This window comes from Strix aluco, chromosome 39, assembly GCF_031877795.1.
Source record: "Strix aluco isolate bStrAlu1 chromosome 39, bStrAlu1.hap1, whole genome shotgun sequence".
NCBI classification, from domain to species: Eukaryota; Metazoa; Chordata; class Aves; order Strigiformes; family Strigidae; genus Strix; species Strix aluco.
The window spans coordinates 41,633-54,899 of NC_133969.1; the positions used below are offsets into that span (position 1 = coordinate 41,633).

General features: G+C 57.8%; 1 protein-coding gene across 1 annotated transcript in view; it reads left to right on the forward strand.

Annotated features, from left to right (window-relative positions):
- The window catches only part of LOC141917520 (uncharacterized), a 4,504-nt gene extending 449 nt beyond the window's left edge, over positions 1-4,055 (forward strand). Inside the window, exons 2-5 of the mRNA XM_074810779.1 lie at positions 8-2,178; positions 2,218-2,620; positions 3,262-3,404; positions 4,049-4,055. Of these exons, the coding sequence (XP_074666880.1) occupies positions 8-2,178; positions 2,218-2,620; positions 3,262-3,404; positions 4,049-4,055 (2,724 nt within the window). The remainder of the gene's footprint in view (positions 1-7; positions 2,179-2,217; positions 2,621-3,261; positions 3,405-4,048) is intronic.
- Positions 4,056-13,267: the final 9,212 nt, after the last annotated feature.

A 13,267-nucleotide genomic window follows, 5' to 3' on the forward strand; every position in this document is an offset into this window, starting at 1 on the left:
TGGCGAGGGGCCGCGCGAGGCTTTGCACGAGGATTCGCACGAGGATTTGCACGAGGGCTCGCGCCCGGGAAGGCGGCGGGCGGCGTGGCAGCGGGCTTCGCACGGGGAATCGCACAGCAGGCGGCAGCCGGGCAGGCGCTGGGATTTGCACGAGGATTCGCACGAGGATTTGCACGAGGGGTCGCGTGAGGAGCGGCAGCCGGGGAGGCACCAGACTTTGCACGAGGACTTGCAGCGAGGAAGGCAGCGGGAGTTGCGACCGTCTTGGCACCAGCGTTTGCACGGGGACTTGCACGAGGATTTGCACCAGGATTCCAGCACAGACATGCAGCAGGGTTTGCACGAGGATTTGCACGAGGACTCACGCCGAGACAGTGCTCAGGCTTCGCGACCGCCTTGGCACCAGCGTTTGCACAGCGGCACACACGGGGATGCGCACGAGGATCTGCGGCCGGGCAGGCGCCGGGGTTTGCACGAGGATTTGCAGGAAGATTTGCACAAGGACTTACGTGGGGATTTGCACGAGGGTTTGCACCGAGGAAGGCAGCGGGACTCGCAGCCGGACCAGCAGCTAGGTTTGCACGGGGACTTGCACAGGGATTTGCACCCAGACAAGCACCAGGCTTTGCACGAGGATTTGCACAAGGACTTGAGCCAAGATGGCAGGAGGGATCTGCAACTGCCTGGGCACCGGCGTTTCCATGGGGACTCGCCCGAGGATTTGCACGAGGTTTCACATGAGGATTTGCACGAGGATTTGCACGAGGACTTGAGCCGAGACGCCGGGAGGGATCGGCGACCACCTGGGCACCGGTATTTCCATGGGGACTCACCCGGGGACTTGCCCGAGGCTTTGCACGAGGCTTTGCACGAGGATTTGCACGAGGACTCACCCAGCTCACCGCTGGCCCCCGCCACATACGGTGACTCCCCCCCTGCCCCTGCCCACCTCTATAGGGACGAGGACCCCGACCCCTACGGGGACCCTTACACGGACCTGGAGGACCCCGACGCCTACGGGGGCCCCTATAGGGGCCCAGCCCCACCCTATAGGGACGAGAACCCCAACCCGGGGCTGTGGGACCCCGAAACGGAGCTCTGGGACCCCGACATCTATGGGGACCCCTATATGGACCCCTATGGGGATGAGGAGCCTCAGGGGGGGGGCTGGGACCCCTATACGCTCCCCTCAGACCCCTATGGGGATCCCGAGCCGGGGAGTCTCCGTAGGGGGGGGGACCCCCAAACCAGGCCCTGGGACCCCTATGAGGACCCCTATAGGGACAGGGACCCCCAGAATGAGCCCAGGGACCCCAATAGAGCTCCAGATGCCGAGACTGAGCCCTGGGACCCCCACAGGGCTTGGGACCCCCAGATTGACTCCAGGGATCCCCATAGACTTGGGGACCCCCAGAGGGAGCCCCAGGAACCCTATAGAACCTGGGACCCCCAAACTGACCCCAGGGACCCCTATGGGCTTGGAGACCTCCAAACTAACCCCAGGGAGCCCTATAGAGCTGGGGACCCCCAGACTGACCCCAGGGAGCCCTATAGAGTTGGGGACCCCCAAACTGATCCCAGGGACCCCTATAGCCTTGGGGATCCCCAGAGAGACCCCCAGGAACCCTACAGAACCTGGGACCCCCAAACTGACCCCAGGGAGCCCTATGGGCTTGGGGACCCCCAGACTAACGGCAGGGACCCCTATAGATTTGGAGACCCCCAAACTGACCCCAGGGAGCCCTATAGGCTTGGGGACCCCCAAACTATCCCCAGGGGCCCCTATAGAGTTGGGGACCCCCAAACTAATGGCAGGGACCCCTATAGCCTTGGGGATCCCCAGAGGGAGTCCCAGGAACCCTATAGAACCTGGGACCCCCAAACTGACCCCAGGGACCCCTATGGGCTTGGGGACCCCCAAACTAATGGCAGGGACTCCTATAGATTTGGAGACCCCCAAACTAACCCCAGGGACCCCTATAGAGTTGGGGACCCCCAGACTGACCCCAGGGAGCCCTATAGGCTTGGGGACCCCCAAACTGTCCCCAGGGGCCCCTATAGAGTTGGGGACCCCCAAACTGATCCCAGGGACCCCTATAGCCTTGGGGATCCCCAGAGAGACCCCCAGGAACCCTACAGAACCTGGGACCCCCAAACTGACCCCAGGGACCCCTATAGGTTTGGGAACCCCCAAACTGACCCCAGGGACCCCTATAGACTTGGGGACCCCCAGACTGACCCCAGGGACCCCTATAGAGCCAGCCCCCACCCCGGGCCCTATAGGGACCCCCAAACTGTCCCCTCCATCCCCCAGGATCCCTCTAGTGCTCCCCCCCGAGCCAGAGACCCTCCAACTGCACCCCCCACCTCCAGGGACCCCCTTACTGCCCCCCCAGTTGCCCCCTCTAAACCCCAGTTGCCCCCAGTTGCCACCCCAACCGCCTCCCCCCTCCACAGAACACCCCCAGGTGCCCCAGTTATGCCCTCAGTTGCCCCAGTTACCCCCCCAGTTGCCCCCCCCCAGTCCAAGGACTCCCCAATTGCCGCAGTTAACCCCCCAGTTGCCCCTCAGACATCCAAGAACCCCCCAGTTGCCCCCCCCAGGGCCAAGGACTCCGCAGTTACCCCCCCCGTTTTCCCCCCCAGAGTCAAGGACCCCCCAGTTGCCCCAGCTACCTCCCCAGTTGCCCCCCACAAAGCCAAGAACCACCCAGTTGCCCCAGCTACCACCCCAGTTGCCCCCTCCAGAGCCAAGCATCCCCCAGTTGCCCCCCCCAGGGCCAAGAACTCCCCAGTTTCCCCAGTTATCCCCCCAGTTTCCCCCCCCAGAGCCAAGGACCCTGCAGTTGCCCTAGTTACCACCCCAGTTGCCCCTCGCAAAGCCAAGAACCCCCCAGTCGCCCCAGTTGCCCCCCCCAGAGCCAAGAACCCCCCAGTTGCCCCCCCCAGGGCCAAGGACTCCCCAGTTGCCCCAGTTACTACCCCAGGTTCCCCCCCCAGATCCAAGGACCCTCCAGTTGCCCCAATTACCCGCCCAGTTGCCCCTCGCAAAGCCAAGAACCCCCCAGTTGCCCCAATTACCCCCCCAGTTGCCCCCCCCCCAGTCAAGAACCCTCCAGTTGCCCTCCCCAGGGCCAAGGACTCCCCAGTTACCCCCCCCAGAGCTGAGGACCCCCCAGTTGCCTCAGTTACCCCCCCCCAAGCCAAGGACCCCCCAGTTGCCCCCCCAGTTGCCCCTCCAGTTGCCCCAGTTGCCCCCAGGCCTCCTCCCGGCCCCCGGCCGCCTGGATCCCTTCGGGGGGGGCTGCTGATGGCACTACCAGTGGCACTGGGCGGTGTACTGGTGGTACTGGGAGCACTGGGGGGGCTGAGGAGGGTCCCCAGGGTGCCCCTCCCAAGCCCCCGTGGGTGAAGGTTCTGGGGGTGGGGGTGGCAAACTGGAAGGGACCCCCCCCCCCCCCCAAACTGGGAGGCACCCGGCCAAACTGGGAAGGGACCCCTCAAACTGGGAAGGGACACCCCCCCCCCCAAACTGGGACTGGGACCCCGGCCAAACTGGGATCGGAGGCTTAAACTGAGATACCCCCCCCCAAAGCTGCAGGGCTCCCCCATACCGCACCCCCACCCCAAACTGGGAGAACTGGGAGGGACCCCCCTCCCCCAAAACTGGGAGTCTAAACTGGGAAAGCACCCCCCCAAACTGGGCCCTGTTGCCGCCAGACTGGGAAAGGACCCCAAACTGGGATTGCTCCCCCTCCCCCCGCAGGGCTCCCCCCATCCCGGCCCCTCCCCCCGTCCCTGTCCCCGGGTGGGGGAGGGGCGGGGGCAATAAAGGGCTGAACCCCCCGTCCGGACGCCTGGGTCCCTTCTGGGGGGGAGGGGGAGGGGCGGGGGGTGGGGGGGGACCGGGGGGTGGGGGAGGGGGGGGGCACGCGGACACCTGGGTCCCTTTTGGGGGGACGGGGGGAGGGGCAGATCGGGGTTATTGGGGGGGGGGGATGGGGGGATGTTCCCGGACGCCCAGCTCCCCTCCCCCCACCTCCTCCAGCTGTTAAGCGACTCCAGATGTGGGGGGGGGGAGGGGGGGGGAGGGGGAGGGAGCGGCTGCCGTGAGTCACGGTCCCCGGGGGGGGGGCGGGGGGAGCGGGAACGCCCGGACGCCGGGGAACGGGGCGGGGGGGGGAGGGGGGGGGGGAGGGGCATGACGTCATGGGCCGGGAGAGATTGGGGGGGAGAGGGGCAGGAGAGCCGGGACGGCGGGGTGTCGGGGGGGGGAGGGGCGAGGGGGCGGGGCGGGATGGAGACGAGGCATGAGCATGGCGTGTGCTTGGCGTGTCCATGGCATGTACATGGCATGTGCATGATGGGCCCATGGCATGTCCGTGGCATGTGCGTGGCGTGTCCATGGCGTGAGCTTGGAGTGTGTGTGACGGACCCATGGTGTGTCCGTGGTGTGTCCATGGCATGTCCATGCCATGTGCTTGGCATGTGTGTGATGGGCCCATGGCGTGTCCATGGCATGTCCATGGCGTGTACTTGGTGTGTGCATGACGGGCCCATGGTGTCTCCATGGCATGTGCATGACATGTCCATGGCGTGTGCTTGGTGTGTCCGTGGCATGTCCATGGCATGTGCTTGACGTGTCCATGGCATGTGCTTGACGTGTGCACGCTGTGTGCAGTGTATACATAGTATGAGCATAACGTGTGCATGGCATGTCCATGGTGTACACAAGGCCAGCCCATGGTGTGTTTGTGCCGTGTCCATGGCATGTGCTCAGCATGTGCATGACATGCCCATGGTGTGTTCATGGCATGTACATGCTGTACACATAGCACGAGCATGACGTGTGGATGGTGCGTGCATGACGTGTCCATGGCGGGTACATGACGTGTGCATGACGCATCCAGGGCATGTCCATGGTGTGTCCATGGTGTGTGCATGACAGGCCCATGGCGTGTCCATGGCATGTACTTGGTGTGTACATGATGGGCCCATGGTGTCTCCATGGCATGTGCATGATGTGTCCATGGTGTGTGCTTGGCGTGTCCTTGACATGTGCTTGGCATGTGCATGGCGTGTCCGTGGCATGTACTTGGTGTGTGCGTGACGGGCCCATGGTGTGTCCATGGCATGTGCATGATGTGTCCATGGTGTGTGCTTGGTGTGTCCATGACGTGTCTATGGTGTGTGCTTGGTGTGTACATGACATGCCTGTGACATGTCCATGGTGTGTCCATGGTGTGTGCTTGACATGTCCATGGTGTGTCCATGGCGTGTGCTTGGTGTGTCCATGGTGTGTCCATGGCATGTACTTGGTGTGTGCGTGACGGGCCCATGGTGTGTCCATGGCATGTGCATGACATGTCCATGGCATGTGCTTGGTGTGTCCATGGCGTGTGCTTGACGTGTACATGGCATGTGCAGTGTATACATAATATGAGCATAACGTGTGCATGGCATGTGCATGGTGTACACAAGGCCAGCCCATGGTGTGTTTGTGCCATGTCTATGGCATGTGCTCAGCATGTGCATGACGTGCCCATGGCGTGTTCATGGCATGTACATGCTGTACACATAGCACGAGCATGACATGTGGATGGTGCGTGCATGACATGTCCATGGCGGGTACATGACGTGTGCACGACGCATCCAGGGCATGTCCATGGTGTGTCCATGGCGTGTGCATGATGCGTGCACGGTGTATACATGGCATTAGCATGACGTGTGCGTGGTGTGTGCACGGCATGTGCACGGTGTACACAAGGCGTGTCCATGGTATGTCCGTGGCGTGCACATGATGTGTCCATGGTGTGTCCGTGACGTGTCTATGATGTGTCCATGTCATGTCCATGGCGTGTCCGTGGCGTGTGCTCCCCCCAACCCCCCTCCCTCAACGCCCGGATCCAGCCGGCAGCTGAACAGTGGGGGCTGGGCCCAGAGGAGCCCCCAGTGCAGCCACTGGGACCAGTGCGGGGGGGGGGGGGGGGGGGCGGGTGCCCAGCTGGACCAGCCAGTGGCTCGAGGCCCCGGTGGCCCTGTGGCCCCCCCGTGGTGGCCAACGCCCTCCCCCAGAGGAGACACAGCCTGGGGGGCCCTGGGGGGCCCCTCAGGGACATCCCACTGCCCCCGTGAGCTCCCGCCAGGTCCACTGGGGACAACCTCGGGGACAACCTCGCCCGCCCCGTGCTTGTCCTTGACCTTGGGGTGTCCTTGACCCTTGACACCCCACCCCACCCCACCCCCACCTCTTTGGCCTTGACCACGGGCTGAGCCGACGCTGGTCCCGCGCCCATCGGTAGAGACGGACTTTGCCGCTTCTTTCCTTGGGTTTTGGCATCTCCACCTTTGGCTGCGTCCTCCTCAGTATTGTCCCACCTTAAACCCGACCCAACCCAGCCTAAGCAAGGACTAAACCAAGGTGACCTCTGGACACTCGCCCCGCAGTGACCAGGAGGCCCAGGAAGCCTCGGGGGCCACCATGAGAAGGTGTCATGGACTGGAGTCCCCTCACCCAAGAGCTGTGGTGACCAAAGTGCCCGTCACAGAGATAAAACCAGCACTTCTGGGGCTGATTCACCTGATTTAGTTTAAACACGCAGATTAGGAGGAGGTGAACGGCTCCTTGGAAGGCTCAACATCTCTCCTAGGAAGAGGAGAAGGTTCAGATGGATTTTGCTCTTGGTATTCAGGGGATTAAGTATCAGTTTGTCTCCCTTTGTACTCGACAGGGATCAGGCTCTAGTGGAAGGTGGTCCTTAGGGCTAGGATTGGGGTTAGGGTTAGGTTTAGGGTTGGGTTTAGTGGTTAGATTTAGTATTTTGGTTAGCCTTTAGGGCTAGTATAATGTGTTTGGGTTAGTATTGGGTTTAGATTTACGGTTGGGGTTAGGGTTCCCTCTAGTGGACAGTGACCCTTAGTGTCAGGTTTAGGTTTAGGGTTGGGTTTAGTGGTTACCTTTAGTGTTTGGTTTAGGTTTTAGTGTTAACATAATGTGTTTGGGTTAGTATTGGGTTTAGGTTTAGGGTTGAGGCTGGGGTTAAGTTTCTTTGTAGCCAAACGTGATCCTTAGGGTTACAGCTGGGATTAGGTTTAAATTTAGAGTTGGGTTTAGTGGTTGGGTTTAGTGTTTTGGTTAGTCTTTAGGGCTAATGTGATGTGTTTGGGTTAGTACTGGGTTTAGATTTATGGTTGGGGTTCGCTCTGGTGGAAAGTGATCCTTAGGGTTAGGGTTAGGTTTAGGTTTCGGGTTGGGTTTTGAGGTTAAAGTTTGGGTTAGTGTTTAGTGTTACATAATGTGTTTGGTTATTATATGGTTTAGGTTTAAGGTTGAGGCTAGGGTTAAGTTCCCTCGCAGTAGAACATAATCCTTAGGGTTAGGGTTTGGATTAGGGTTAAATTTAGGTTTGGATTTAGTAGTTAGGTTTAATGTTTCAGTTAGTCTTTAGGGTTAGCAGAATGTATTTGGGTTAATATTGGGTTTAGATTTATGGATGGGGTTATGGTTCCCTCTAGTGGACAGTGACCCTTAGTGTCAGGTTTAGGTTTAGGGTTGGGTTTAGTGGGTAGGTTTAATGTCTGGGTTAGTGTTTAGGGTTAGCATAATGTGTTTGGGTTAGTATTGGGTTTAGGGTTGAGGCTAGGATTAAATTTCCTGGCAGTAAAAGATGATCGTTAGGGTTAGGGCTGGCATTAGGGTTAGGTTTAGGTTTAGGGTTGGGTTTAGTGGTTAGGTTTAGTGTTTCAGTTAGCCTTTAGGGCTAATGTGATGTGTTTGGGTTAGTATTGGGTTTAGGTTTATGGTTGGGGTTATGGTTCCCTCTGGTGGAAAGTGATCCTTAGGGTTAGGTTTAGGGTTTGGATTTAGTGGTTAGGTTTAGGGTTGAGTTTAGTGGTTATGTTTAGGGTTTGGGTTTAGCGGTTAGGTTTAGGGTTGGGTTTAGTGGTTATGTTTAGGGTTTGGGTTTAGTGGTTAGGTTTAGGGCTGGGTTTAGTGGTTAGGTTTAGGGTTTGGGTTTAGTGGTTAGGTTTAGGGTTTGGGTTTATTGGTTAGGTTTAGGGCTGGGTTTAGTGGTTAGGTTTAGGGTTTGGGTTTAGTGGTTAGGTTTAGGGTTTGGGTTTATTGGTTAGGTTTAGGGCTGGGTTTAGTGGTTAGGTTTAGGGCTGGGTTTAGTGGTTAGGTTTAGGGTTTGGGTTTAGTGGTTAGGTTTAGGGTTTGGGTTTATTGGTTAGGTTTAGGGCTGGGTTTAGTGGTTAGGTTTAGGGTTTGGGTTTAGTGGTTAGGTTTAGGGTTTGGGTTTATTGGTTAGGTTTAGGGCTGGGTTTAGTGGTTAGGTTTAGGGTTTGGGTTTAGTGGTTAGGTTTAGGGCTGGGTTTAGTGATTAGGTTTAGGGCTGGGTTTAGTGGTTAGGTTTAGGGTTTGGAGAAGCTCCTGAAGCTCCTCCAGCCCCACCACGAACCTCCCCTGACTGGTCCCAACCCCACCAGATCCCTCAGCGCTGGGTCACCCCGACTCTTGAACCCCTCCAGGGATGGGGACTCCCCCCCTGCCCTGGGCAGCCCCTCCCAACGCCCAACAGCCCCTCTGGACAGAAATCCCTCCTAAGAGCCAGCCTAACCCTGCCCTGGGCAGCCTGAGGCCGTTCCCTCTTGTCCCGGCGCTCGTCACTACAACCCCGAGTTGTGCGTGTGATGACGAAGCCAAACCCGGTGTGAAGCCCGTTCCGTTCCGCGCACACTTTTATTTGTCGGAGCCTAACGAACGCTTTACTCTTAGGCGCTGGGATGGGCTGCCCGACCCCCCACACCCATGTCCGAGGCTGTGTGTTATCCCATGTTGATGCATGTTATCCCATGTTCTCCCATGTTCTCCTGTGTTCTCCTCCTCAGGGCCTGGGCTGCGGCTCCTGTCAGGGCTCCCTGATGCCCCATGTCCCCCCATGTTCCACACCCCTGTCTGAGGCTGCATGTGCACCCATGTTATCCCATGTTATCCCATGTTCTTGGCCACAGGGCCTTGTCTGTGCTCCTGCCTGGGCTGTCTGACCACTCCATATCCTCCCGTGTACTTAGCCCCATGTCCAAGGCTGCATATTATCCCATGTTGATGCATGTTATCCCATGTTGATGCATGTTATCCCATGTTGATGCATGTTATCCCATGTTGCCCCATGTTATCCCATGTTCTGGCCCACAGGGCCTGGTCTGTGGCTCATGCCTGGGCTGCCCAACCCTCCATATCCCCATACCCATGTCCAAGGCTGCATGTTATCCCATGTTGACCCATGCTATCCCATGTTATCACATGTTTGCACCCTCAGGGCCTGGTCTGTGGCTTCTGCCCGGGCTGCCTGACCACCCATGTCCACCACCCCCATGTCCAAGGCTGTGTGTTATCCCATATTGGCACATGCTATCCCATGTTCTCCCAAGTATTCCCATGTTCTCCCCCTCAGGGCCTGGGCTGTGGCTCCTGCCTGGTCTGCCTGAGCCCCATGTCCATGTCTAAGGCTGTGTGTTATCCCATGTTGACACATGCTATCACCTGTTATCCCATGTTTGCACCCACAGGGCCTGGTCTGTGGCTCCTTCTCAGGCTGCCTGAGCCCCATGTCCTCATACCTATGTCTGAGGCTGCATGTTATCCCATGTTGACGTGTGTTATCCCATGTTGACGTGTGTTATCCCATGTTCTCCCCCCCACAGCCTGGGCTGTGGCTCTTGCCCAGGCTGCCTGAACCCTACCTCTCCTCCCATCTCTGACCGTCATCACAACCTGTGGGCACGACTGTAATGGCTGTAACCGTAACTGTAACCCTTAACACCTAAACTGTAGCCATAACTGTAAAGTGTAAATGCAGACTGGGGTGCAAGGATGAAGGAGGTCTGGGTGGGAACAGGGACCCGGCCGTGCAACCCTAAACATGGTCCGGGAGGAAACAGTCACCCGGTGGTGCAGTGGGTCTGGGTGCAGACTGTCATGTGGTGGTGCCATAGGAAATGGTGTGGGGGTGGTGATTGGTGAAGTGGTACAGGGGGTGCAGTTGTGTATGTGGAGTATTCTTGAAAGAAGAAAAATAATAAGTCCGGTGCAGCAGTAGAACATGGCCAAATTACCAGGGAGTAATATATTAATATTGAAGTGATTGGGCTTTTTATTTTTAATTCATTACTCCCAGGCAACAGCCATGTTCTAGTGCTGCTAATTTGCAATTAACTAAAAGACAAAGAAAGACAGATGCAGACAGAGAGAGAGAGAGACAAAATCAGACACAGAGAAAGAACGAGAGACAAACTCAGACACAGAGAGTGACAAAGTGAGACACAAACACACAAAGACAGAGGCAGGGAGAGACAAAGCCAGACATCCAAACCAACGCCCCAGGGCCAACCCCAACAAATACACCTTTATTAAAGCTACATTACAAACCAGCTCTTACTTCTGTGATAGCATGAGAACCAAGAGCAAATACACCTTTACTAAAGCCACATTACAAACCAGCTTTTGCTTATTTAATAGACCTTGGAACCAAACACACCCTTATTGAACCGACATGACGCAACAGCACTTACGGACTTCACAAACCCTAAGGAGTGCTTTACCTACCACCATGACCTCACAGATTTACAGTCATTCCACACCCCCCTATTAGCATCATGTCTTTACTACCTCCATTTGTAACTGTTTAAAGACTACTAAGACACACATGAGGCCAGGAACAGCATTCCCAGGGGCCTCCAAAATCCCCCGGCCTGCAAAAACCCCGGCCCGAGCCCACTCCGTGTCCAAACATTGGCAATGATTGTCGCCTCGCTGAGCGGCCGGGAGCAGGGGGAAAAAACCCAGCCGGGGGAGAAAAAAAACCAGAACGCCTCAGTGAGAAACCCTCAACAAGAAATTCTAAACAAAAAGCTGCCCAAGAAAACCTCCAAGCCCTCAGTTTCATGCAAGAAAAAACAAAGCACATGTGAGCAGGGAAACAGGAAAGAGAAGCCCAGAAATTCCTGCCCACGGCTTAAAAACACTTCCCCTGCCTTTGTGAGCACAGCAGAACTGCGAGACACGTCCCCAACACTTCACAGTTGCTGTTTATAAGCTTGGCTTTAGCCTCCGTTCAAACGTGACCATGTGCAAGAAGCAACACATCGGCCTGTACTAAGCTGCACTTCCACTGCACCCCCCTGCCACGCCGTCAGCACCACGGCGCGTGCAGCACCCAACGTTTCTGTCATCCAGGCTACGCAGGAGACAGCACACAGAGCGACCACGACAAGGGTAAAGCACCACAGACAGGGAAATATTGATGATGTAAACTAGACACGCTGTTGACCATGCTGTGAGCAGTTTCTAGTCCAAGCTACCAAACTGCTCAGGCTCCCAGCTGCCTTCAGCCTTTGGGGATGGTACTCCTTGGGGAAACTGGAGCACAGACAGACACTGCAAGGTTAGAAGCGTCTTACTTGGCATGAAAAAACACCTAACGGAGCAAGGGGGAACAAGCAGCCCCCTCACGTATCCGCTTTCAACACAGGCAAGAGAAGGAAGGCTAAGAGCTCTCAGACTCCGGGGTGACTTTCCGCTGCCGTGCCCAAGAGCCTGCTCAGCCCACTGCCACCAGAAACGCCATCTCCTTCCCCGGAGAGCAAGGAAGCCAGCCCCCGCTCCAGGGCTCTGTCTCCCACAGCCCAGCTCTGCTTCCGCACCGAGCCTGCCCCAGCCCTGCTCCCACAGAAGCAGCAGGCACACCATACCCACAGCACCTGGTCTCCTCCAGACCATTCAGAAAGCAGCCTCTAAAACTCCAAGCCCTAGACAGACTAACGGCAGCCTGGAGCCAGGACAAGGAGAGAAGCAAGGTTCCACTCCACTTTCATAGGCTGCCTCACGCACACAAGTGGCTCAAGTGGGACAGACCCTGCAGGAAAGCCCCGGGACTCAACAGCGTGCCCGAGGGCCGAGGGAAGTGCAAGCTGCTGCTGCAGAGAGGTGGGAGAGGAGCAGAAGGAGGCTGATGCAAGGAGGAGACCTGTTTGCATCACACAGATTCAACAGGAAATCAGGCTCTGTGCTGGTATCACACTCACGAGTCAGCCCCACCAGGCGACAGCCCCATCTGGGCACGGGCGAGCAAGAGGCACCAACAGCCTACGCGGAGGACGGCCTGCGCCGATGGGGAGGGCAGACAGGAACAGCGACTCCCGACTACCTGCCATGGGCACCTGTCCTAGCACCCAAGCCCTTGGAGACTCCCATCTCTACCTTCCTGACCCCTTCCCCACGAGCACCGTCACTACCAACCGCACCCTCCCCGCAGCATCTCGGCCTGTTGGTGCTCCCCCAGGGCACATCCACAGCCCCGTGCCTTGGCGACGAGAATCTCCGGAGAGGTGTCAGACTTCGTCTGAATGAGGCAGATCAACAGCACCTTCCATTCACTGCTGACCGACTTCACGGAGCACCCACCAGCTCCTGGCACCTCAAAGGCCTGACAAAACACAAAGGAATGTTGGGCCTTCAGCTTGGCAGAGAAACAGGAATCCATACAGGGGACTGGGAGAAGAAAAGAGGGACGGGCAGACAGACAGCGGAATGGAAACAGGGATTTAGGGGGCCTTTGAGGAGTGTTTGGGGGCCACTAGGAGCTTTGAGAAAGGGTTTGGGAGAGTTAGGGGGCTGCTGGCAGCTTTGGAGCAGCAGCTGGGCAGCCTGGGGCAGACTTCAGGGGTATTTGGGACCTGCAAGGCCTCTGCAGATCCATTGCAAGCAGCAGGGAAAACGACAGGACAGCGAGGCCTGTGCTGGTCATTATCAGCATCCCGTGGTGCTGATGGCTGCAGTCTCTGGTGTGGCGTAACGTCGTCAGCCAGAGCTTTCTGGGGGAGGCAGAGTAAAGTCCCTCACCCCCACGGCTCCCGCAATGCCGACAGCCACACACAGCAGCTGAGGTGCTGGCACCCATGGGCACACCGCCCCCCAGCCCAGGGCAGTCCCTCGCCAGCTCTAACCCCCCGCTTTCCTGCTGCCCTCCACCCTGCAAGGGCATTTCAGGTGCCCTCTCAGACTGTCCCTTCACACCACCCAACCGTGTGCCAGCATGACCACTGAGCCCTAAAAGCCCTGACAAGTGCAAAATTACCTTCTCCTCTTCTTCAGGAGTGCTGCGGCTGGAGTAAAGCAGCAGGCACTCGGGATGGCCTTGAAGCCTGGGGCATCTTTCTCCCGCCTGTGGTAGCTCATGGCTCTGGATGTGAACGGTTGAGGTGGGAA